At 41.8% G+C, this 27,592-nt stretch overlaps 1 protein-coding gene across 6 annotated transcripts in view; it reads left to right on the forward strand.

The window, feature by feature from the left end:
* Positions 1 to 27,592, forward strand: part of MARCHF3 (membrane associated ring-CH-type finger 3) — an 88,002-nt gene that overhangs the window by 44,770 nt on the left and 15,640 nt on the right. For all 6 annotated transcript variants that reach the window (XM_067315569.1, XM_067315570.1, XM_067315575.1 and 3 more), the window contains 2 exons: positions 23,268 to 23,514; positions 24,703 to 24,910. In XM_067315569.1, the coding sequence (XP_067171670.1) occupies positions 23,268 to 23,514; positions 24,703 to 24,910 (455 nt within the window). The remainder of the gene's footprint in view (positions 1 to 23,267; positions 23,515 to 24,702; positions 24,911 to 27,592) is intronic.

The raw sequence follows: 27,592 nt of genomic DNA on the forward strand, positions 1-27,592 counted from the left end.
CCTTAATTACAGAGCCAAGTGAGCAAATGGGTTTGCTAGGAGCGAGCAAGAGCCAAAGTTAACGTTTCAAACATTCAGGATGGCAGGTGTGTGGAAGAGTAACGCCAGGGTTTGATGGCCATGCTTCTTAAATTAGGCAGGGAAATGACTGGCAGCCTCCTGCCCTGGTGCCCAGCACATCCCTAAAGGGATGAAAGCGCTGAGGGCTCCTGCAGAGAAAGAGGAGGATCCTGGGGAAATAGCTAGACTTTGTTGAGTTGGTCACCAGAAAAGGAAGGTTTTATTTGTTCCCTTCTTCTGCTTATGTTACCGCATTGGATTTGTGCCTAACTAAACCCTCTCCTGCTGAGCATGCCTCAGTGTCTGCTGCTATCCTTTGTTCCTATCACGCAGTTCACAAAAATCTGGGGTTTTCCCAGTCTGGAGTTTTAAAAAAGCTGTCTTTCTTTGTTTTCAGGTGTTATTTGCCTCACGCTGCTCTCGGGCCAGGTCAACAGCCTGTCACAGGGCCAAGCTGCCAGGCTCCTCTCAATTGCAGTGAGCTTTGGAAACAAGACAGGCTGTTGTTCTGTATTATATTTTATTGTATGGTGTCTTGGGATGCAATTATTTAAAAATCTAAAGTCTGAAATTAAAAATAGCATTCTTTTTGTTAACTTCAGCCCTTGTGGAGAGTAGATAAGTACTTACATATGTAATCAGGTCCAATACTGTTCCTGAGAAATACATACATCTGTTTTTTAAAGAAGAGGATAAAATAAAGGAAAATAAAATAAAAAATCTGTGCTTGGCAAAAGGACTGAAACAATGGATTACACCAGATATCAATTAAAGAATATAATACTAGCAGAAACAGTATTGAAACTAGTCCCCCACAACACCATAGCAAGCATTCAGGGAGAAAGAGACCAAAAATCATACATATGGACAACCCCCTGCCTCTGCCCACAAGCCCGAGCTCAGACTACTTCCACCACTAACAAACACAAAACCTCTCATACAAGATACTGAAAGCCTCCCAAAATGCCCATAGAAAGCAGATTTCTCTCTGAAAATAAATAATCCTTATTAGTCAATTAAGCAATAAGTTACAGTGCTTACCAGTGAGGGAAGAAAGCTAAAAGTAGTTTATCAGATATTAAAGGAAAAGCGGTACATGATAACTAAGAATCCAAGTTAAGTTAATTATTTTATCTGCTTTTCAAGCAAGCTCAAAAGTATCCAAACGTGAAATGCTTTATTCTTTCCTAAAACTTGGCATACTGAGATTCCAGGAAAGTACTCCAAAACTAGAGCCAAAATGAGTGAATTGGTAACTTGATGTAACAGTCCCATCTCTGGCTCTCTAAACGTTCCTGGGTTTTCCAGGAGAGCCTGTCTTCTCAAAAATTTGCATGAAAGTAGCCATCATGTTGCCAAAAGTCCTAGTTCTGCATCATGCCTTCCTTGCAGTTTAACTGTAAGTGCTTCTAAAAAGTGGTGAAAATGAAGCATAAATAAGCGCTATTTGGCATGAGAAAAATGCCTGTCTTTCTTCCTCTGTTATCCTTTTAATTTAAATACAAAAGTTAATTTCCACCAGCTAGGGTGTAACAGAAACAAATGTTCCTGTATTGTAAAAACAGGTTCAGAGGGTCTGTGTGAAAATCCCATTGACCGTAGCGGAAGTCCTGTCTCAAGGTCAGTGCGCACGACAGCACTATGAACAGTGGGATAATGCACGCGTGCTACTTGGACGAAGTATGCTGATCCTAAAACTCACCTATTAAATGGGTAAAAGACTGTAATCAGTTTGGACTCAAACATGAGGTTTTATGGGAGGGAACCAGCCTTTTCCTCTGTAAATGCTGCTCCATGGTTACATGGCAGAAAAACTACTTTACAAGTGTCCAAAATGCCCGCTCAGGCTAACTCAGAATCAAGCTCTTTCATGGCAATATCATTAGAAGAAAAGCTGTATGGAAAATTATAAGTTTCATGGATCTGGGATTTGATTCTTTAATAATAATAATGAATAATCAGCAGCTCACCGAACTGAGGATTTTATTATCAGCAGTGTCTGTTCTTTGTGGATGAAAAGCAGAATTGGTAATAGTTGCCATTCAGTTTTATTTAATAGAGTTGTGAGCTTTTTGGTAGCAGAAGGCAGTAAATGAACAATCTTGTTAACATGACCTGTTCTAATTTGTTGGTTGTCATTGCAACACTGCTCCGCCAAGGACAAAATAATAGAAAATAACTTAGGATAATGTAGTCTATAAATTACATTCACCTGAAGAGTTAGTATATTCCTGTTCTGAACAGGAAAGAAAAATGAATGTTAATTAACTGGCTGGAGGACATTTATTTTAAAGGAAGAAACTAGCAAGAGAAAATAATGTTATTAAAAGAAAACTGAAGTATCATCTGGTTTTAATTATTGAACAGTTTTTAGTGGTGATTAATCATTGCTGACATTACCATACAGGAAGCAAGACAAAATATTTAGTCTAACACTTTCTAAAAAAATCTGAAAATGCTTAGGTCACTTCATCTTAGGTCCTTTTTCTTGATAGTTTGCAGATCTTTACAGAGCTTTATCTTGCATATCAACATTGCTAGCGAAATTAGAAACTCTCACCACTCACATACACAACAAGAATCAGCATGATATTATCCTGGCATTACATAGTATCCTCTTGCTTAACTTTCCACGATCACATTTGTTTTCCAAAATAATGCACTGATTGATTCATATAATGATATTTCAGGCTATGGCATGTTCCCATGTCAATTCCCGCAGCTCCTGCAAGGAGTTTCGCACCGCTCATCCTGTGAAATTACCAGCTGCATAACATTGCGCTATTTCTGCTCCAGACCCCATGACTTTCAAACCCGCAAAGCCTTTTCAGGGTAATCAGGTGAATGCTTTCGTAGGATAACACAGACTTCTGGCTGCTGCTTTCATCAGTATTTTTTCCTGGGTTCGTGTACTTGGCCTAAGCTGTGGAAACTGAGTGAGCATCCTTTTTTTTCCCTTTTTTTTTGGTAAGACAGCATGATTCTGGGTTGATTTGTTACACAAAACTTCTGAATTTTGAGAACCAAATATCCTTGTCTAACTATCGTGGCTACATGCAGAAGCATAGTGGCTTGGGTAGGGCACGCTGACTCGCATGGGGTCTTTTATTTGATTTTACTTACTATTTTTATGTTGATTGTTCTGTGGGAGAAGTGGACACAAGTCATGCCCTGGGGCAATCCCTGCAAGATTGATGGTTGCCAGAGTGTAGGAAAATAGTCAAAGCCATAAAATAAATCTGCACAGGTCATGCTGGTTGCTAGAAGACCTTAATAAGCTTCTGCTAGAGTGTCGCATGTCTTTTAAGAGGAGCAGTTTAAGGAAGGAGAAGCAGCTCTTTCCTTCCCGATGGCAGAGATGGCCACTGGTGTCACTTGGCCCAGCTTTCAAGTTCATGACCTTAGAAATGAGCAGGCACAAACTCCTCTTTGGGAGTGGGTAGAAGAGCTCCTTTAGACATAGCTGACCATTGCTTTTGTCAATAGTCTGTTATATTTTTAATAGTCTGCCGCACAACTGTGGTGAGACTGGGCACATATTAAAAACTTAACACATAAAAATTGTAAATGTAGTTTCTGCATAGAAGTGCCTATGATGAAAAAAACAAGCAAGAGAGGGAGAGACTGGTTTCTGGCTTAGCAATGACACTCATGATGAATATGCAAGCCTCACACAAGGTGAGCCGAAGGATGCAGACAATTGGTGTAAGACTTTTATTGACTGTGATATTTATTAGGATGAGATAGTAAACACAAATGAATAACTGCTGTTATGAAATTAGTACAGACCGGGCAGTAGGAAGTGTTTTGATTTTGGTACTTTTTAAAAAGCTAATATAGAACAAAAGTACCATATCCCCTGTAATGGGATTATATCCTACATTTTAATCTTTATCTAATGATCAGGATGTAGTACCATGCAGTAACTCACTCTTCATTGGGGCTGTCTTCCTCATTCCTGTTACTTTTATCTCGTCCCTCTGCAGGGGCAAAATTAAGAACTAATGCTCCTGACACTGGGGAGCCAAACATCCCCATGGGCAGTGGTGCAGAAACTTCTAGGGAGAGCAGCTGCTGGGGATAGGGTTTGAGGACAGTCAAGACCATGGTGCAACAGCAGCGGTAGATGCAGTTGTGTAGCCTTCCTTGTGATTTTTTTGTGGACATCCAACCAGCACCTTGCAATAGGATTCATATAGATCAATGTGTGATTGAGATTTTGCACCTGACAAATGCTTTAAAATTGTACACTCCAACACGGTGACTGTCGCTCTGGGATGGTCAGTGTGTGATGCCTACCTGTAGCTTGGTTTTCCTTGATGATGATGAGGCAAACATGCTGCACTTCTTCCATTAAACTGCCATCAGTGAAGTGAAGGAAGAAGAAATAATCCAAGATGTTTGGATTTCAGTTGAAATGTAAGAGACCTTCCTTTTCTTATGCCACAAAACTGAGCTCCAGTATGCCCATTCTAAATCTGGTTGACCAGTGCCTTATCTCAGAAAAGACAATGGCGTGAGGTGAGGACATGGCCACAGTAGTCTGTAATGTTTTCCTATCTATATGGCTCTTCCTATTAGTGTGTGAGCCCCTGGAGAAGGTTGCATTGCCTCAGCTTCATTTTGAGGCCTTTTTGAAGCTTTGTCCCCTTTTTCTTAGGCAGAGAAAATGGCCCCCAGCTGAAGTTGAATAATATTGATCACATAAGTCAAGGATCTGATCCATCATTTATTAGTATATGTACAATTCTTTGCAAATGCAAACTGCAGTGTATCTCCTGCATATTCCTGCTCTTCTGTAATACTGCAGGAGTAGCTCCAGTTGACTGGTGGAGATTTTGTTGGTGGACTTCAGCAGTTGATTTTTGCCAAGGGTGGAGTGAAAAAAAAAACAGAAGCAGCTTGTTTTGCAGTTGTCACATTAGAATAGTCAAGGGCGGTCTTGTTTCCCCCATGGCCAGATGCTTTACAAGCCCCAGTGGGCTGAAGACTGGAAGATTAGTCTTGTCCTAAGTAGCTTAGGGTTGAGATAATTGGTTTTCTGAAGGGTTTTAAAAAAAGAAATCATAACTGTGACACAAGGTCAGTGTTAGTTGTTTGCTTATCCACTTTAGGCTGTTCATGAAAAGGATCAAATGCGTTTATCTATAAAATGTTTGGAAATAAAAAGCTGTAGCTGTTCACGTTTGTAGCCAGAATTAGTAAAGATACAGGCTGTGTTTAAGCTTCTCAGTATTGACAAAGTCATCATATTATCTTCACACAAGGACAGCATTACAACCTTGTCCTTTGGGCTGTTTGGACCATTAAATTACTCTTTTACATTTGATTCACTTTGAGCTCAAATCTCTGTGGAACAGAATAAAATAACCCCTGTGGACACTCTATTGGAGACCTTATGAACTATTACAGAAATTCTCAGATCGCTTCTTCTTAAGTCGAGCAGCACGAGGGTCTGGCAGGGGCCGATGAAGCTGCTAGTGCCCATCCTTGCTGGGGGAGGCTGTCCTGCGCAAAGCGCTCACCTGGGCAGTGGAAATCAGAAAAATCCAGTGGGCAGCCACAACTCACCTTGGCCAAGGCTAGATTGGGCAGTTGGGCCCTGGACCTTCCAAAGGGAATATCTCCTTGGATCTCCCTGGATATTGGTAGGAGCCATGCTGGGTAGGGATGTGACTTCAGACCTCTGCACAGGCTGCTGCCCTGCACTAAGGAGCCTGGCAGAGTCAGGCTTCTTTGGGAGAGACTTGTGGCCATCACCTAGCATGCTGTTTGTGATATCCCCTTTCTGAAGGATGCGCGAGTAGTAACAGTTTCTAATATTAGAGCTTAAACCACATCTGAGGGATTTTGGAGCTGTCGCGGGAGGAGAATTACTTTGTGTGAATGAGAGTATTAATAAGACAAAGAATAGGTTTTGTCTTCTAAGACCAGCTCCCAAAGATGATCAGATCTTAATCTTACGAAGTTGGAAATTGAATCCTCTGTACATTTTCCCCTTCCAGCAAAATGGTTAGCCACTTTTTCATGACTGCAGAAACTAGCTTCTCTGGCTCATTGCCTGCTTCTCTGCCAAGGTGGAGAGGAAGATGAACGCAGCTGCAAATCTTCCCATTTTGACTTTCCCCCACTGTTGCCTGTAGCTTCTCAGTCCATGCAGCTCAATTGCAAAATAAAGGGATAGTTTCCCATATAGAAGCTTATTTAAAATTTATGCTGCTCTAAAGCCTGAAAGATCAAAGTATTTTCAATAGCACAGGAGGAACTCCTCCATAATAAAGCTCTTAAAGCTGACTTTGTAGCTGTAAGCTGGCTTCATTGCACAGGGACAGTCACTCACTGTGACCACAGGGCTGTCTTCCAGAGGCACAGTAATCCTACTTTTAAGGACACATCTTGCACTGGAAGTAATTGTTGGCTGCAAAGCTAGTGTGGGCTTTCAACTGTGACCGACAGTTTAGAGTTAATTCATAACTGCTCTTTGACTGCCTGACATTCAAGTGCTGCCCAGATGAAGAGGCAGCATTTTACAAGAGCCACAGAAAGTGTGGCAGGGAGAAGAACTGGAGGTATTTCACTTGACATTACTATTGTAATCATACTCCAGTAAGGTTTTAGAAAATAACAGGAAACTCTTACAGTCCTCCAAGAGATTTTATACACACACGTGCTTTTTCCCTCTTCCCCTGCCTCTCTCTTGCTCTTGCTGTCTCTCGTTTTTACAGGTTTTGGATAGGGTTTGATCCAGGTAGTTTGATTTGTATGCTTTGCTCAACTAAATCAAAGTGAAATAATGAAAAATTACAAACTTGAATGACTATGGCTCAAGTTTTGTCACAGGAATTGATGTGTTTAATATGTCTGTGTTTTAAAACCAGACCATACAAGGACATCTTCATCCAAACCAAAAAGATCTCACACATGAGTAGCAGTTGATAGACCGTTACCATTTTTTTGTTCACAGTTGGTTAGGAGCACAGAATATTCAGGAACATAAGCAGGTACATCTTTTTTTCTCCTCAAATGGCAATGATTCAGTTAATGACTTGTAGTTACATAAAAAATTTTAACAGGTCTGGCTACTGTCTGGATTCCTTCACCTCCTCCTGCCTTGGCCTGTTGCACTTGCTTTCTTTGAGCATTAGACTCCTACCAATTTCCTTTAGACAACGCACCAAGCTCCGGTGGGGGCCTGGCTTGTTCAGGATTTTGGGGCTGAGATAGGGAATTTTTCACCTCAGTTTTGCATGTTCAGCTCTGCTTGGCAATTACAAGCTGGTGGCTATATGAAATGAAATGGATAATCTCAGTTTAGTTTCTGGGAACACCTGGTCACAAATACCTATCCACAATTAGTCCAACCACAGCAGTAACCAGGAATGTAATGTGCACGAAGCAGGAACTGGCTGTCAGAAAGGACAGTCTCCCAAACATTGGATGCACGTATGTGTTTTAATTAATGTAAGGACTGGACTGTTCAGCTTTGGAGAAGAGCTGCACCGAGAAGGGGGTTGAACAATACATCAGCTTATTTTTAACTAATTTTTGTCCTGGTTCTGAATCAATGTTTTTCTCTAGGGTTACAAATAATTTGTATGCCTGGAGGATATTAGATAGACAACTAATGTCAACGAGTATGCCAGGTCATTAAGATGTATTTTATAGAATGGTGTGGTATCAGGAATTCATTCTGCATCCACAGCTGTGGAAAGAGATAAACTAGGAGGTAGGAAGGAAGGAGAGTTGTTGGAGGATGTAAGCTTCCTAACAAAAACAGCAGGGATGCTTTTGATGGAAAATTGAACAAATTTAAGAACAAGTATGACTGAGAACAAAGCCCAAATGGGATGGGAAATGTAATTAGCCACTGGCAATGCAGCAGTTTCAAATAGAAGAGACAAGGATTCACAAACTACTATACAGTGATTAGTTTCCCTACCTCAGTATCAATGTTACTGTAAAATGTGTATGGAAAATACGTCAAGAGAAAGAAGCAACCATTTCAAAAATATAGTAGCCAAAGACAAGAGAGGTAAAAACAGTGGACATGGCCCAATCTAAAACAGAAGATGATTGGCCAGTAGTTACCAAACTCGCAAAGTGAAAAATGATCCTTCTGGCAGTAAGGAAAAGTAGGAGACTACCTAATGAGGAAGCTTGTTTCAGTGGTTCCCCATAACAAGGTGTACTTTCTTCCTGACCTGACAGGCTGATAAACCACAGGATGCCATTAAACTGGTAATGAAGTGCTATGCTAAAAATAGCTTGTTTATTTTTTTTCTGGAAAGCCAGAATCAGCTGAATCATCTGTGTAATCAACTTACTCCCTGAGTTTCAGCAATCTCTGCACAGATCCCTGGGACGAGAAGCATCACCTTCTCCCTCTCTGGCTCAGAGCAGAGCTTTGTGACCATCATGTAATGAAGAAGCAGGTAGAATTGGAAACCGGTTGTTTGACCCTGTTTGTCTGCTAGCCATGTTGGAGTTGTTGTTGCATGTGCTTTAAAAGTTTAAGCCTGAGCATTAATTAAACCAAGGAAAATGCTTTTCATGGAAAGTGTTGTATGCTTGTTTACTCTAAGTGCCATCCAGTTTCATAAAACCTCTATGGAGCCAAATCCTCAAACTTCACATTTCATAGGCAATGTAACTTTATAAGTGGGTCTCAATTAAGAGAGACACAAGGGGAGTATATCAGAACCTGCAGCTAGAACCATAGTTCAGGACATTTTAGGCTTCTATTTTCAGGTTTCGCTGATAATGTCTCTAAATATACTTGACTTCACTGTTACGTGTAGTCACTGGGCCATGGGAGTGACAACAGAAGACAGTCACTGAATATCTTTTAGAAATTTCCATGGTCTTAATATGCGTAGGACTGAGGGAATCCTAGGGCAGGGTCCTGGGGAAAGTAGAAGGGACATAGATCCACACAAGCCTGCTTTGTGGAAGAAAAAAATGTAATCCACAAACCAGTTTATATAAATCCATAAACCAGCTTACAGAAGTCCTAGATCCACAACCCGGGGCAGAGTATTCCTTCTTACCTACCTCAGCAGTAAGCAGCAAAAGGCGTCTTGTCCTGCTTGGGAACCACGTAGGAGAAAATTTAATTACTTCTTTTCTAAGAATGGATAATGCTGTGGGGAGTGAAGTAGGTTGGCATTTGTGCTGAAGGCAGAAATGATTTTGTCTTAGCTTTTATTCTTTGCTATTCACAGCATCTCCAGAAACCCCAGAATTTTGCAGCCTCTGGGCCTAAACTTTGAGCTCCTTAGTTATCTTGCCCTTTGGCAGCAGATTATCTTTTCTTCATGTAGGTTGGCCTGCAACAGAGCCAATGTGCTCTGCCAAAGTTGTAGTGTTTCCATGCTCTTGGATGCTCTCTGTGCCATTAGTGATGCTTTATGATATGCAAAATGGTGCATGCACACACATTTTGATGAGATATCAGTGAATCTGTAATAAGATACTGCTTTAAAAGGGTAGCTGAAGGAATTTCATAAAGATCGCATCCCAGGACCTAATGGAACTTGGCCTTTTTAAGCAATTTGGCCAGAGTCCCTTCATCATACCCACACATTTAGGATGAGCTCCAGACTAGAGCACGTTGGCAAGCTAATGGCCCACTTCTCTCAAATACTCTTCTCTGTCCCTGCACATATTAGGCTTGACAGGAGTACTTCATCTTAGAGAAGGGGAAAGTTATTGCTTAAATGATAAATATACTTTAAAAGAATTCATATTCAGTGTACTTTGGTTACTGAGAAGGATGAAGAAATGACAGATTAATGTGACTGGATATTTGCTGTGAGTTGGTGAATGTTCCCCTGTGGATACAGTTATGTGTGGATTTCATAAACTCATTCGGACCAAAGGGACATAAGCAAATGTTTCATGATTGTAAAGCAGCGCGTATTCCTGTGAAATGTGAGGTGAAGTCTGACATAAGAGGACTTGAAAGAGTTGTTTCAAGGCCATTCGGAATGGGCAACTAAACTTTTCTCATTTTGTTCTTTAAAATTGTCCCTGACCCAAGTGAATATGATATTTTTCTCAAGGATCTGGTACTTGCCACTGCTGAATGTAGTTTTCTAGACCAGTGAGACCACAGCTGCCACTGCAGCTGTGGACAATAGGTGAAGACCACAGTTGATGTTACCTTGTGAGGTGATATGGAGCCAGAATCTGACTACAAGTGGCTAGCCAGGAATTTCACCAATGGAAAGAGAGCTATGCAGTGGTATAAATGAGGAAACTGTACTGTAAAAGTCTTAATCTAGTCCCCTAAAAAAATAGATAGCAATGGTGAAGCTTAGACAGCAGTTGACTAGACTGCTGAGTTCAAGTGGGACTGGCACAAGCTGAGATGCCACCATCAAACTGTTTCACTATCACAGTCCTGTACCAAGGCAGACGCACAAAGCATCATTGGCACACAATAAAATCTGCACCTGAGGACCAATTTCAATGCAGAAGTCAAAATAACACTGAGAGATTAAAATCTCAACTGAGAGCAGCACATGCTCCAAATTTCCACTGCCTTTACTTCTCATAATATTAAGACTAATGTCTAATCTGCTTCTAATTCTTGTTATTATTTTTGCATTTTGGTATTTCTCTAGGCTTCGGATAAGGAGAATAAAGTTGTCCAGTTTAATTTTATCTATGAAATTTCAATTAAGTTCTGTCTTGTGGTTTTCATGCCCTAGTGCAGCGTTTCAGTAATTTGCTTGAAAATTATCGAGTAGGAATTGCTTTGTTTACAGCAATTATTTTTCATCTCCAGGTCTGAATGTCAGGTCTGATTTATTTGACCAATCAATCAAGTTTATTTGACAAGGACTAAAAGCATTCTTGGTGTGCTTGTTGCAGGAAGGGGAACAGGACTCTCCAGTCACCTCACCATATAGTGTTACACAATAAAACACATATATGTGTACAACACTAGTCAGTACAAGGAATGATCACTTTTTTAAATTAACTTGCAGTATTCCTATTTACTCTTAGCATCTGGAGTGATTTCTAGAGTGCAAGCTGCACAGTTTGATGAAAGACCCCAGAATTCAAGTTCAGAGGAAAATCTTTATGTAAACATGCTCAAAGACCAATGAGTCTGCATTTTGCTCTTGCTGAGAAAAATAAACTCGTTTTGTTCTCATATTAGAGCATCTTCCTGTGTGGAGGAAAACGCAGTGGGAGTATTTTTAGCTGCTTTTGTCTGAAGGGTAAAAGAGGAAAGGGAAAAGGAAAAAAGCTGAAATTTTAAGTCGTTTTTCTTTAAAAAATTTTTTTTCTTAATATTATTTTTGGAAGACTAATTCCCTTGTCAGTAAATATCAGAAGTTGGCCACTGCCAACTAAAACATGACAAGATAAAATAATACAGTCTAAATTCCCTTTAGTGAAAGAGAAGGGCTTGTTAAATGGCACCTTCAGAAACACATGGGGTGATCACACAGCCTGAGAATAGGAGAAAGCTTATGTTTTACATATAAATATGTTTGTTTGGAGCATGCTTTGCAAAGCAGCCCATACAAGCTAAGTTTCATGTATTTACAAAGTGTCAGCAGCTGACTCACCCTGAATAAAACATTAGAAGACTTGAATCTACCCCAAGGAGTTTGCAGACATGTTGTAATACTGACAAACAGTCTACAGGGCAGAAGGGTGGAAATTGTCCCTTCCTTCCACTTAAGTTTCCATCGTATTTAATGCACATAAGCTTCAATACAGAATCCCAGATGATGGTTTGTTTCACTAGTGCAGATATCTTGCATAAAGCACTACTGAAAGCCTGAACAGGGTAAGATGGTTGAGGTTCATAGGATAGGAGGGAGAGAGGTGCTCAGTACAGGAAATAAATGTTAAGTATTTATGCAGATGAAGACTAGGAAAGAAACAAAGGAATGAATACAAAAATATCTGGATGATTTCAGGTTATATTACAGTGCATCAAAACCCTAAGGTATTCAGGGTAAGATAAAAATAATCTTTGTTTTCTTATTTCAAAACTTAAAGTCTTCAAAAGAAGTCATATTCATCATCTAATAAAGTTTTTGTTAGCAAGTGTAAAACTGACATAGTAAATATTGCTAAAATCTAGCATTAAAATATAAAGCTATTAAAAAGGAGAAATGTTTTTAATATGCTAGTTTTTTTATTTGGATGTGTTTTTAATTTTATTTTAGTTTTTCATATGTTCAACTGTTTTTCCTTTAACAGCCAGAACTAGAAATGTATTTTTTTTAATGAGATCATATTTGAACATAATCACACAATTGCAAGAGCTGCTGCTTGACAAATATACTAAAAATGTGCAAATAATTGAGTTAGCAGCAATGACCAAAAGAATTTCTATTTTAATGAAACTATCTGTAGAAAATCTGTAACCGTATTTCTCCGAGTATTCCATCTTTATTAATCAAAAGCATTTTCCTTTTCATCTCTGGCTCTATTTGCCCCAAAGTTTCTCAAAAACTTGTCTCCATTGCTAATCAGTGTTGCCTGTGTCCTCTATCTTGCAAGTGGTTGTATAGAGAGGTTGTTCAGTCATATCTCGTTCAAGATTTACACTGGCTAGACCACTGTGAGCCACTGAGCCATGTAAAACCACAGGTTTTCAGCCCACTCCAGTTTTTCAAAGATTTCCATTTCCACCAGCTTTGCACAAGCAGGAATTCAATGCTGTGCCCAATGCAGGAGGTGATGCAATATTTACAACATTGAGGTTTGAGCAAGTCATTTTTAGCATGACCTTACCTGGTCAGGAAGAATCGGATGAGTTCAGCTACGTTTACCTGCATGAGTAGAAAATGAAGCACGGTTAGGAATTTAGTATGTGGGACAGGGCTATAATTCACACGATGTTAGCAACCCTCCTTTCAGCCTTGCAGTGGAAACAGTGAGGACTATTTTTGAACATTCCCTGGGGAAAACATGACCTTGGCTGTATGTGAAGATTTCGCTTTGACCATTCTCCCTGGAGCTTCATCCTACAGCTGATGAACAGTTACTAAGAGTCCAACGCAAAGTTGGATCAAACGCAAGAGTCCAAAGCTCAGTGAAGTCAACAGTAACTTTTCCTTCAAGTTCAACAACACTTGGATCAGATCTGACTTGACTTGTTCTCTTTATGACTTTCTATTTAATCAGGAGACATTGGTCCTCACACTGTCTTGCTGCAAGGCTGAAAAATAGTTAGCTAGAAATCATCAGGGTGTAATAAGTGTAATTTCGATGAGTTTCTTTGGGTTGCTAGCTGTGCCAGAGAGCATAGATGTCCTCTTTCTGTTTAGCCTGAAAACATAGAAGTTAACATGAGGTCGGTCCCAGAGAGCACAGGGAGACGGGCCGTGTGGACGGAGCACCCCACGTGGCTCCATTATGCTTGTTCTGACAAGATGAGCACCAAAAGTGAAGGATGCAAATAGAAGAGAGTCCAAATAGAGACCAGAGGAGGTGTGTCTTGCTATTACCAAGGGTAACTGGGAGAACCCTTTTTGCCTCCCTGTAATCCTGCCCATTTTTCTACCTGCCTCCTGGGACAGGGTCGTGGAGGCCTTGAGTGAACTCTGACTTATCCCAATAAAACTGCTATTACTGGGAGTTGCAAAAGATAGATTTTCTGATGAAATCCTAGCTACTTGCAGAGAAAAGGGATTATTGAAACTTCTGCAGTTCCTGTCTTAAAGGAAGTGCAATATCTGTAATATACGTATTGTGCAAAAAAGATTGCTCTCTTCAGAACAAAGTACTCACCCTCTGATTTTCAGAGGTCAATCCTTACGTTACAGGAGTGACAGGGAAAGCCTAGTCCTTCAGCCTTTGTTGAAGGGAAAGGAAATCTTGTGGTGCAAGCTGCTGCTTACAGGTTTTGGGCCAAGACGTAAACACGCGTGTCTGGCATTTGGTTACAAAATCTGCTTTTTGCATCTGCATAAAGTGACCTAATTTAGGAAAATGAAGGAGACTCTAGTGCTTATTTTTTAGTGGAAAAATGAGCTTCCAGGCCTCTAAACTTGTGAGCTTTCAGTGTATTACTAGATATTGATTCTGTTGCTGAATTTCAGTGCTGAATTTCAGTGCTGAGGTTGAAAACACTTGCTGTTTAAACTACGGCCTGGAATGACACAATATCTAAACAAATCACTTGGAAATAGCAATTCTGAGCAATGGTGACCCCACAGCCTGTGGCAGGAGGCCTCTTCTGAGATTCACTTTTAGTCAAACTTACTTATATTTATTCACTAAGCTATATTTTTTCTGTGGGAAGGGAAACTTTCCAGTTCATACAAACCTAATCAAAAGAAATCAAAGGAGTGCTACTGCAGCACTTCTGAACATACCATCGTTTTGCAGCCTTAGAGTTAGTCTTTTAATAAAAGTTGCCTACGGTGTCTATCAGAGCAATAGCTAATGCAGTTGTGGCTGCTGCTGCTGGGACCGGTATGGTGACCTGTGGGGCTGCCAGAAGAGGAAGGAGCCAGCCCAGGGCAAGCTTTGCCTCATCCTCCTTCTAAAGATGGCATTTCGCAGGGCCAGAATAAGCAGAAGTTTGTGGGCAGGGGTTGGGAAAGAAGGGAGGGGGGTATGAAAAGGACACGGGGGTGAATAAAGGGAATTTGGTAAGTGTAAGGGTGAGTCCTTTCCTCCATCCGCAGGGATACAGCCTGAGTGCAGTCACCCAGCAATAGGTGCAGGCAAGCCTCGGCCTCCCATTGCAAATATGCTTAGCTTTGCCAGTTAGGGAAGCCTAGTAAGATTTTTACAGTGGCAAGCAACATAAAGGAGGTTGGGGAAAGAAACTGAGAAATAATTAATCATTCTGACTCCTCCATTCTAGACTGCCAGCTAAACGACGACATCCTTCCTCACTGAGGATGCTTATTTTAGAACAGCAATTTTTTACAACCCCCGTCCAGAGTAATCTTTACCATTCACACTCCTGTCCTCCTTCCCTAATCAATCAGGCAGAAGGCATGGACCAACTGATATTGCTCCCACACCAGGGAGCTGAGCACTCTGGAAAATCATAGCCCAAAGGAGCCACATTAGTACACAGCAGCTTGACTTGAACCCCCAACATGCAGGCGTGCAGAGCAGGGGTAACTGGGACAGTGTTACAGGGGGCCGGCGGGCAGAGAGATGGTCTTCAGCAGAGCTCGCTCCTGCATCCAGTGCCCACGACCGGCAAGTACAAATTGAGTGGATCTTTTGGGAGGCTGGCTTGTGAGAGCAGGCTCTTGCCAGGAATTTACAAATGCAAAATTGGCAGCATGTACAGAAACGCTAGCTTATTTTCCTGGATTACGCTTAGTAAGAACGCTAGTAGGCACATGGTGTTTTACTCATGTCTTGGTGCTACCAGCTTCTGCTGGCACCAGAAAGCCCATTCAGGCGAAGGGTGGTTGTAGAAACACAAGTTGTGCTGCTGTCAGCTTGTCCTGCACCAGAGAGCCTGGAAGCAGCTGGTCTGGCTCAGGCAGCACATAGCCAGGGCTGGGAAACTTGCTCGGGGCACCCAGCATTTATGCTGAATCACAACTTCCTTCTGTTTGTCCAGTAATCCAAAATGTCTTCTAGGAAAAATGAGACAGACATGTCTTGCATTCCTACTCATATTAGGAAAGACGTTTCCACTAGAAAAAACTATTATTAGAACAGAAAATTGAGGGCATCATTACTATTTATAAATAGTTGTGAACTATATTTGCATCTACTTTTTTATTATTAATGCAAGACTAAAATGGCACCAAATTAAGAATTTATGGCATACATTATCATGTTTTCTTAAATGCTTCAGCTGGCAAATTTTATGAGATCTCCTTTTCCACTGGTGAAATCTTCCACTTTTGACAACTAGTGAAAAAAGAAAAATCTTAGCAAAAGGCTTAAATTAGCAGCTATATAAACATGTAAAGCAAATTATTAAGGTCCACAGTGCCAGAAAAGGTAGTCCATTCCTCTCATGAAAAGTGGTTCAAGGTTCAGGGCATACAAAAAAGGAATCATTGATTTATGGGTGGACAGTGATTTTTTAAATGCAGGGAAAGACTGTTAAGGACTATTCATGCTAAATTGCTTTGTGCTACTGCTTCAGACTAGCACTCATTTCTTTGATGTGCATGTTTATAAAATTACACTTTAAATGCAGCCTACTTCATGGTAGTTTTTAAGAGACCCTGGAGCTCTCTACAGTCAGACCAGCTGAGTGGAAAATGTTGATCTACGGCATGAAAAATTAGTAAAGCACGGGCTGAAACAGCCAACCTGAAATTGCCCAATATCAGTGAAGTTCGGTATTGCACTACTTACTATATGTTGACATGGTTTACAGTGAAATCTTGCAAGGATCATAAAGTTTACCGCTCTCCTCAATGGGTAAACAAGTATTGCATTTTCCTCTTGCAACATTCTCAACTGTCTTTCGTAGCTCCGTGGAGCTGTATTTTTTTTGTTAAAAAACGAATGCTATTTAATAGGTTTTATGGATTTTTAACAAAAATTTTCTTGAATATCCTACTGGTGTTGTAGTGTTCCAGAAACACTGTGCCCTTGTGTTAGTTCTCCTCTGTCTTTCTCAGCAATATCTTAATTTTAGTGTTTTGCACCTCTACAATTAACAGTTTAGATAGTGTACTATATAGCCTCCTCTAAACTAGTCAACATGTGACTATCAGACGTAGGAGTTTTTTCATCTTCTCAAGATGCAGAAGATCATTTTTAACTCTGAAGGTCTGAAGACACTTACGTGAGCCTCACTCCTCCCTGTGGGGTTCAGATGTTTCTGGTGAAAGTTTCGGTACTTTTGCAGAGCTGAGCATACTGATTGTACTGACACTTATGTCTCCTGAGGCTGTAGGAGAGCATTTCCCATTATAAATCATGGTCTTAGTTGCTTTTTTAGGCTTAGTTGCTTAAAAGAACAACCTTGGCACACACAGGAATAAGATCATGCAACAAGATCAAATCAGAGTTGAGAAGGAAAAAGCGAGAGTGGGTAATGAGCTGGGATCTGGGAGGGACAGGTGCAGAAGAGACAAGGCAAGGCCAAATGCAGGCTGAAGAGGGCAGGCAGAGGCAGGTGGGGAGCCCAGGCCTTGCGTGTCCATCAGGCATCCTGGTGGCACGAAGCTCCTGAGCCTTCCTCACTGACTGCTGCCAGCTGATTTCTAAGGGACCTGCTGAAAGGAGTATGGATCTATCCCCCATGTCAGCTCACCGCATCTAGGGCAACAGCTGTAACTGCCCATTATTCCGTTAGTTTCTTCCCAAAGTAATCCTCAGTGGGTTTGGGATCAGGAGGGAATCCATGCAGTTCTGTATAGTGCAGCTTGGACGGAAGAGCCCAGATACGCTTAAAACAGCAATTCCAGCTATGAGCGCCTTGGAAATGACATACAGAAAACTCCTTAGGAAGAATGTCGAAGTTACAAACATGAGAGTTACAGATCCCCAGAATTAAAAATTGCTTTTCTCATGCTGTTTCAGAACCTCTGTGACCATGCAACTTTCACAGTACTCCAGGATCATTTCTTAACGGGTAAAAAATTAGGAAGTTTCACAGTACACTGTAGTTGGGAATTCTGGTTCTTCTTTTGTGCTCTCAATGGGAAGGTGAATCTGAGAGACAAACCAATATGTCCGGGGCCATAGAGCAAGTCATCCGTCACTACAAAGCCTGTTTGAGTCCCTGGACCATATTGACATAGCTGTTGTGGGATGTAGCTTAGTCACAGCTGGCATAACCATATGGGTATTTAGCTCTTCATAGTGGTTGCCAACCTGTGCTGACTTCTGTCCTATGGTAGCTAAACCAGTAGTTTCATTAAAGCAGAGATCTTTTGTGCAGTACTGGTTTATCTCTCTAAGGATCATACAAAATCAGAGTAACTCAAAGAGGGACATTTTCTACAGTGAGAAACTCAAAAAGTTGGGACTCTGTCTTAAAAAGCTGGATGACACAATAATATTGCCTAAAACTGAATGAGGGAAAGATGAATTCGTATCCTCCATTTCAAAAACAAAGCAAAACATAGAATTTAGCTGATAAGCTTAAAAGCTAGTGAAGAAAACCTTTTTCACATGGCATGTAATAACTATATCAGAAAACTATCAAATTCAATAAGTTGCATTAGAATACAACAATTTTCATTCTAAGTAATTAACTAGGATTAAGTAATCAATCTAAAAGTAATTAACTAGGATTGTTAGAAGAAATGAAGAAATAAAGGCAGAAGGCCCTTCCCCGAGAACTGGACCTTTCTCCCAGATTGCAGTATGACACGTTCCAATGAGACACATGAAACTATGGCCATCCCCATCACCATGTGTAACAAAATGTGGTTGACTTCCTTGTCAGTCAACCAAAGATGTGATTAACTCCTTTAGCCTTCCAGAAGATGGCTCGTATTTTCTTGCTGTGATCATTGCCCAAAGCTAGCAATCCCCTGGGGAGGCAGTAAACTAGACACAAAAGGTACTGGGTCTTTAAAGACCTAGCCCACTGTCTAGCCACATCTAAATTAGGCTTTCAGCTTTACACTGACATGATTAAATACTCTTATTTCCTGATACAGAATTGTATCTGTGCTCCAAATCTATTAAACTGTCCTGAAATACACATCTGTGATTTTTATAATGGTAGAAGACCATGAACACAAATCACTGTTCTTTGAATGCCACTTTTTTATAGAATCATCTGTGCAAAATGGACTGGTTTGTACCTGCAGGATCTGTCAAGCAAACTAAGGGACTGTCATGGGCCTCTGCAGGACATGTGCCCTGTCAAATCACACAGAATCAGTATGTGACCTGGTTTCACTCTTAGCCTTTAGCACAACCCGTCTGCCATTTCTACTTGATAGCAGGTTGTAATTTTATATTGAACACTTGGCTGTGGATAGAATAGAGAAGGAAATATTCTTCTAGTGTGTATAAATACATGAACAGGAAACAGAAATAAATTTTCAAAGACTATTTTTAATAATGGCTGCCATACTTCTAGGAGAACTTTCTCCATATAGCAACATAGTGTTTTTTGTGCATGCTTTTAAGTCTTGAAGCTGATTGATGCATGCTTGAGTTGAATTTCTTGAAACTAATAGGGCGACTCATGAGAGTATGGAATAAGAAAGGTGAATGGCTTGCCAAGTTTGAAACTGTATGACTATGACGGATGCATTATGTGCTATTTTTAATAAAGGTGCTGAAAAAAAGGACAAGCAGGCAATTCACACAAGAGCTCTGTGTCAATATTTGTGTAACTTTTGCATCCCACTGCTTGAAGCATAAGATCTTTTTGTCTCATGCGGATCAAAACCACTTAGGGTTTCAGCAAAAAGAAGAAGAAATCTCCCCTGGTTAAAAATAATCCACTATGGTAATTAAACTCATCAGCATGATAATGCTTTGTGGATTTTGAGAAATGAGGTCAATTCATGCACAATAGGCAAAAGCGTAACAAGAATTACAGCTGTAGGTGCTTATTGTACATGCAGATGAGTTCTTCCTGAAATTCCTTTCCAGCTTAGCAATGCTAGTTTTTGGCATCTCCTTACATTTGAGTTTAATTCAATAAGAATAACTGTGCCTTGCTCACTGGCATTTGCAGGATCTTGTGGTTTCTCTTGATACAGAAGTTATAAATCTCTTAGAAAGAAAAATAAACACTTCATAGCACATAAAGAAATGGTTGCTGAGCTCAGTGGGGGAGTACTGTTAGCAATAATCAGGAGTTAGGACTAAGTCCAGAAGTAGTTCGTCTACGAAATGAAGATTACAAGTGCTTGGTAGCATCTGTTTGTGGGGCTAAGAGCCACTTTTCCAAAATATTGCATTTATTGATACAATGCCAAGAAGAAAAAGACTTCCAGGTTTCTTTTGGTATCCCCCAAAGCCCTAGAAAGCAGTCTGGATTTTGGAATGATTGGGGAAAAAAAAAAGGAGCGAGCAGACAGGAACGAGATAATAAGATGTTGTTGACCTTATATTTTAAACACTGGGGGTGGTAGCCAGCAGAGCAGATGAAAAAAAGAGAGCATAAGTTATCACTAACATTTGCTGGAATAGCATTCTGTAAATTATTAGGGGCAGAAGGATACAGCTTGCACTTGAGTCTTCTGCCTAGCCCCAATCTGACCTCGGACAATTTACTTAAGTACACTACACCTCAGGTCCCTTCTGTAGTTTCTTGCTTCACAGTGACAATGAGGTTTAATTTATTAACTGTACGCATAGTTCCTGCAGTTTTTTGGCGGAAATAACATAAGTAAGTGCAAGCTACTGTGATCATCTGCATCTCTTAACTGTGCTAATTAACCACAGGAGTACACTTGTTATTGCAAAACTTGTGCTTTTCACATCTCTTAGGTAAACCAGAGCACTGAATGCAAAAGTAGTGCTCAAGAACATATGCGAGACTTGCAGTGCTCTCTGAGGAGTATTTAGCCTATAAGCCAGGGAGTGAAGAGCATGCAGTAAGTCGTAACTAGGAGACAAGTAGATGCTATTCCATTTTGTCCTTCCATAAGGAAAACTTGTGCTGATTTCTTTCAAGCCAGAAATTTGAAATTTCTGAAGACGCAGAATGTCTCCAAGAATGTGACAACTAAATTGAAGGCTTTTTTTTTCTTTTTAATTTTCACACTTACGGTACAAATGAAATACATGCGATACCTCTTGTTTTACTTGTTATCTGCGAGGTATAACACACTGAAAAAGAATTTCTTCTTAGCTGAGATTTTTTCAGTTTGTGATCATTAAACAGCCCTGAAAACAGGATTCTTGTACAGCTAATTAAGGTAATTGCACAAAAAGGTGAAGAGAAGAAATATTCCAGTTGCACATACCAAGCACACTATACTCTTAACAGCGATGGCTGGAAATGGGAGGGTCACTCTAAAAGGCAGTTATACCTTGCCACCTCCCATCAGAAGATCTCATGTCCTGAAAGTGAGAAGAGGGAGGCAGAGACTGGTACCAAAGGCAAAGTAGAAAGGCTAGAGCAGCGAAAAGATCTGGGTTAAATATTGCAGTAGTAAGGTAGTCTTAAAATAGATTCTGGATAGACAAGAGCTGTGCAAGGTGAGTGGGTGTAGCAGCACAGAAAAGAAAGAAAGAGCTAATCACTACATTTCTTCGAACATACATCCATCATGCCAAATCCAGCCCCTCTCTGAATTTCCTACCATCTGAAATAACCCTTGGTATTCTGGTTTCTCCCATCTGGTTTTGCATCTCTCCCTAAATACCATCTGAACACAACCTCCTGCTTTCAGTCTTCATTTCTGCTCTTCTATTAAGAGATCTGTGACAGATTTCCACCTCTTTGGGGTGAAAAAACATTCAGACAGAACACAGTACGTACATATAGGTGAATACTGTCTTTCTGGTTTTGTGGGTACACAGATCTGGAATTCCTTGAAGTCAGCTTAGACTTCAGATTTGCTGTGTGCTTCTCAGGACAATTCATCTTCATTATTTACCAAAAAGTTTAGTATTATATCACCCGGTATGTAATTCCGTAGTTGTATTACTTGCAAGCGCATACACTAATTTTGTGTGAAAATGACTCTTCTGAAATCGGGAAAAAATGTGTGGTTATAACTTCCAACTTTCTAACAAAAAAGTTAGAAAAGGGTAATTTATACTTGCTGCACTGCGCTGGGATATCAGTGCAGTACTGTACCCAGGAATTTGGATTAACATCATTGCTGGGATGTAGCTACATGGTAAGAGGCCTGTGCGCTTTAAAGTTCTGCACTTATTTGCATCATCTGGTGTTTCAGCACATGCTCTTGAACTCATCAAGTGGCTAATGGATGTGTTTGTAAAGGCTCAGCTGGTCACTTTATACGCAACGATAAACCCGCTGTTGTGCTTAATGAGGTCAGTGAAGCAACCAGAAAGGAAATACATAATTCTGTAGCATGGGTCTGTAAGCACAGTACTGCCTTGGCTTTTTAAGTTTAATGAAGCAGCTACTCAGCAGCTGAATATTCTTGCTGAACAGACAGCATGGATTTTAAAACTGAAATGTTGCTGGAATTCACATCCCTACATGCTCTCCTTGGAGAGTCCATGGCTCTTACTCTCTTACAAAGTCTGCATCTTTTATGTGTTAATGGTTTTGAAATCAGCCATTTGCTTCATTTTCATTGTAGATGTGGGCCAGGGTCTGATTTCCTCCCTTCCCTCTTCCCTGCACGTTATATCCACTGTAAGCTGGCTCAGCAGCCTCCTGTTTGCTCTCTGGGGTATGCACTGTCTGGGAAGTAGCTGAAGCGATCCCATAAAAAGGACACGTTCCCAAGCATTTCCCTACTTCAGACGCCTTTCCAAGAGTATAAGCCCCCACACGAAAGCTTGCATCGGACAGGGAGCCTTCAGAAAGTACGTACTGCAAGATCAAATTACATGATTTGGTCCAAAAGCCCTGGAGAAACGCCTCTGCTTAAAGAATGGATTAATGATTAATTTTTAAACACAGTGTTTGTCTCCTGCCGCAGCGGTACGATACAATAAGAGCGGTGCCTGAGGCAGAACGGTCTTTCTGGGGGTTAGCTGCAGCGCGGGCAGAACCGTGTCCGCTTTCGCTGGGCAAACATCCCCATAAGAAACCACAGCACTCAGAGGTAGCTTTGCGCCCAGGGGGCTCAGGGCGTGCGAGCAAGCCTCTTCCCCCTTTTACAGACGGATTAATCTGCCCAGCCAGTACGTTTTTGGTGCCGGAGCTGGAGAGCGTGCCTGCAGGCGCACAGCCCCGCATCGTGCCTCTTAAATCATGCAGCCTCGTCTAACTTACACATACAGCAAGCAAGCAGCGTCACGCGAAGGTATCGGGAACTTGCGCTCACAGACTCTTTGTCACCAGCATGATCCTTGCCTCCCAGTTACCACAACATCACATAAAATACACTTTCCTTAAATGATGGGAAAAAGAGCAGCGCATATCAGGGAGCCATAGGCAGCGATGATATCCGCCTCGCCCGGTGGCATGAATTATTACGGCACACCGGCCATCATCAGGGAGGTCCGTGCCAGGCAGACGCACAGGGTAGCGTTATGTGCCGGGTCGGCGCCCTGCCGCGGGCCGGCGATGTAACGCACCGAGCAGCAAGGCAGCATTTCCACGGAGGGATCTCGGCTGCTAAGCTGCGGCGCGGCGGCCCCACACTCATAACCCGCCTTTTCTCGCTCCCTAGATGGGGACCCTGCGGCGGCGCGGCAGCCACTAGTGGCGAAATTGCTGTGCGTTGCCATGACGATGAGCCGCTGCAGCCACCTGCCCGAGGTGCCCCCCGACGGCCTGGCCCCGGCGGCCCCCGCGGGCAAGAGCGCCAGCGGCCCCGGGCCCGGCCCGGCCGGCGGGTGCCCGCACTATGTCATGCAAGTGTCGGCCAAGGACGGGCAGCTGCTCTCCACCGTGGTGCGGACGCTGGCCACGCACAGGTACCACCGGGCACGGGGCCGGGATGGGGATGGCCCTCTCATGGGGTTGCGTTACACTTTGAAACCACGCAGGCGACTACAGGCAACATGCGTGGCTTTTTGCTTAAGAGTCACCACTGTGAGATGGTAATTAAAATCTCATTCCAACTTTGTAATGATCAACAGTTAAGTTCTCATGATTGCACTTAAATTAAGAAGGATAAAGCAAGCTATCTAGGGATGCACCTGGTCAGGTGAGTCAGCTGCAATAATTTATCCTGGTTGGTAGGAGGAAACAGCAGGAGTCCTGCTCGGGCCACCGGTGCAGGCCATCCGCTCCCTCCTGGTGAGTTCTCATCCCCTCCATGCTTTGTGCACATTTCATCCCCAAGGCGTTGGTGCCCGCTGGGCACAGAGTACGGGGCAGTGCGGCGTCTCCCTGCCTCCCTTTCTCCCTCCTGCTGTTGCTGATACTTCCACCACGGCACATTTTACTCCGACTTCCGCTCCCAGGACAGCTCCCTGGGCAGGCAAAATCCATTCCTAGCTCCACTGCTTGCGCCAGCACCCAAGTGACAGAGAGCAGCTCTTCCTCCTGTTGATGCACGACGGCAGATCACATGGTGAAATAAATGCCAGAACTATAGCCTTCGAAACACCAAGCTGCTTTGGGTTGTTTTGTTTTGAATAAAAGCAAGACAGACTATTCTTGAGGATTTAGCAATATGCAGACTGGATAGTCTGGTCAAAATTCACTTTCATTTCACCAGTGTAACCCTGGAAAAATGGCCCTGATCTTGAAGTAGACCTGAATTTTAGCAAAACAGCAAAGAAAAGTTGATCTACTGCACTCTTGGGAAGAGTAAAGTTATTAACTACTACTGCATGTGTGACATGGCAGCCTGAAAGAGCTTTTCCCCCATTAGTTGTAACAATTTTTTTAGAGCCATGCATTTTGTCCCTGTCCAGGCAGGACGCGCTAGCTCACATGTGCATGCAGAGCATCCCCATTTCCATGTTCTCAGACTGCTGTAAAAGCAGGTGGGTCGTAGGGAACGGGACAGTTTCCTTGCACTTCACTGCAGTTACACTTGAGTGAGATCCACTAAGGCACCAGGGGCAGAGTCGGAGCACATACACAGAGGGAAGGAGGGATACCCCAGATCGCAGGCCCGTACGCTGACTGGCAACTTCTCTTTCCTCATGCAGCAGCCCCTTCAACGACAGGCCGATGTGCAGGATCTGCCACGAGGGCAGCAGCCAGGAGGACCTGCTTTCTCCATGCGAATGTACGGGGACGCTGGGGACGATTCACCGCAGCTGCCTGGAGCACTGGCTGTCATCCTCAAACACCAGCTACTGTGAACTCTGCCACTTCAGGTTTGCAGTAGAGCGCAAACCCAGGCCCTTGGTAGAGGTCAGTAAATGGGGGCATGTCCTCAAAGGCTTAGCTTTAATGAGTAAATAATGGCTGGTTTTATACAGGGATCACAAAGCCTTTGCAGCTTCACTGAAGCAAAAGCAAGCTGTGAGTTTTGGGCTTTGGGATATGAGGGCAGGAGCTCAAGGAAAGGGAAAGAATAACAAAACCTTTATTTTGAAGCAGATCAATACAAGTGATAAGAATGAGATTGATGTTTTTGCTTCACTGTAAGCATAAGTGAAAGTTGTGGGAACAATGTGCAGTGAATACCTACTGTACCAAGCAACCTGGAAGAGGGTGGTAGACAGATGTGATAGAACAAATTAATAATTCATCTGTGGAATGCTAGACAAACATCAGTATTCAGAATATTTAATATAGCTTATATTTAATATATATTATTTAATATATAATATATATTTAATATTCCTATAGGTAGGAATTATCTTTTTCCTTTCTTTGAGAGAGGGAAAACCAAGAAGCCCTAGAAACCTAGCTTCTGCGTCCAGCCCACAAGAAGGAATTGTTCTTGCTCAGTGTCTGGCATTTTTAGCAATTCTTGAATGGCCTTTTGGCCTCCTCTTGCCTCAGACTAGACAGTGAATTGGACAATTATTTCTCCCTTATCAATTTAAATTCAGTTATTGCCAACTACAGATGTTTTAGTGGCTGCATGACACTTTCCAGATTTTTTTTTTTAATCCTCAGGGGAAAAAAAAAGAGACAGCCAAGATCACTATCTTTTTTCTGTTAGTGATCTTTTCTCTCCTGTACTTTCATTTGAGAAAAAAAGTAAAATTTGTAGTTCCTTTTAGAATCAAAAGTGAATTACAAATAATGACATTTTATAAAAATAATGAGAAGCATCTTATTGTACCAGTTGGTGACACAAATACTTAAATGCTAAGATTGGATTCCATACAACATATCCTTCCTTTACATCTTAATTGTCACAGTAAACTGTAGTAGAAGTGGTTGAAGGAGACACAGTATCAAGAATAAGGGCAAGGGGGAAATCTTGTTTTCCCGCTTACTCACAGATAAGAGGATACAGGGTGAAAATGACTTCTGGAAAGCAGACAAGAGGCTTGCGTGGAGAGTGGGTGAAAAGTCCTTACTGAAGACTACCAAAAATGTTTTTTGCTGGATTAAGTAGTCAGACACACGTTTGTGTCTAACCTAAGGATATCTTTATTCTTCTTTGGAATCAGCAAGACAGAGATGTGTAATACTGTATTTAGTGCAAGATCTGCAACCTTGTCAAATCCAAACCAAGGAAAGGCTGGGCCAGCTCTGCTCCGACTGCCAGTTGCTCGTTGACACTCCTAGCGCAGCTCCAAGCCCTCCCAGGAAGCTGGTCTCACTTTGAGAAATGCTGGTTTTGAACGTTCTCAGGCCATCAGTGACTAAACAGGGAAACCATTATGGTTGAGCAATCTCCTGTAAAGGTAACATTTTCTTTTGGCCGGCTGCTCTGAGCCTGCATCAAGCAATTTTCATTTGCACATAGGTGGGGTTTTGGTGCAAGGATGCTACCACTTGGTTTGCCTTCTAAGACACGAGATGTTGAGACAGCACAAAGTAAACAATTTGGTTTTAGAATCCAGCCTCTTCAGGCTGTTCCCTTACAACGACCGCTCATAAAGTTTTCTTTGCACAAATGGAATATGACATTTTTCAGAGCTAATGACAATTGAAGAAGTTGAAAGCGAGAGCTACCCCTGCCCAAGCTGGGGGAGTCCAGCCGCTTGATCATTCCTTGATGAAGTGAGCTTTCTTTTTGACAAAAAGCAATAATAAGAAAAGATGTCTTTGGTTGCTCGACTGAGGACAAATGAGAACCAGGTGCAAGAACATTTTGAAACATAGTACACATTGTTAAATGATGTTTTTCTCTTTACTACCTAGTCTTTTCTTGTTTATGGGCTACCACAGCTGCGTTTTTTTTTTTTTAATGCAGTGATCAACAGTTATGTGCAGTTGCAGGAAAGATCATAATAAAAAAAAAAATCAGTTCATTTCTATTAGTATAATTTAGGTTTGTACTTAAAGTTGTGCTTATTTATACACATAGTACTGTTAAATCTGAAGACCTCCCCATGCAAATAATCACAGCAAATCTGAAAGTTTGCAAAGCATAACCAAAGCAAATTCAGGGGCCAGATTCTCTCACTTTGTGTCCTGAAAGCACTGTGCTGTCCGTCTCCCTGTATTGCCTACCAGGCGAGGGAAGGGAGCGAGATATGTCAGTCCAGAGATGTGGTAGGACCAACTGTCACAAAAACCTGCTGTAACGCTTGCACTAGTGCCAAAACAGAGCGAGCACCTGCTTTTGACTCCATCCTGTATTGACAGCTGGGGTGGGAGGAAACCAGGGAAGTATAACCAGCTCTCTGCCACCATCACCCCCCACTGTGCTCTGGCACAGCTCAAAACATGAAGCCATACCTGAATCAAAGTTCTCTTCATTTGGTAAGATAATTAGTTCCTCTGAACTAGATAACGGAGACGGTAAATGGTCCTTTCAATGGAGGCGAATGATGAGTTTACCTATGTATTTGAGGAGGTCAAGAGGGACTATTACACTCAAAGTCATTTGTAGAGCATAGCCTATAGAAGCTTTACCCCATAGTTCCTCAGCAGGCTATATTTTATATAGAGAAAATCCCATCTGTT

The sequence above is a fragment of the Apteryx mantelli genome, chromosome Z (assembly GCF_036417845.1).
Source record: "Apteryx mantelli isolate bAptMan1 chromosome Z, bAptMan1.hap1, whole genome shotgun sequence".
In the NCBI taxonomy this organism is placed as follows: Eukaryota; Metazoa; Chordata; class Aves; order Apterygiformes; family Apterygidae; genus Apteryx; species Apteryx mantelli.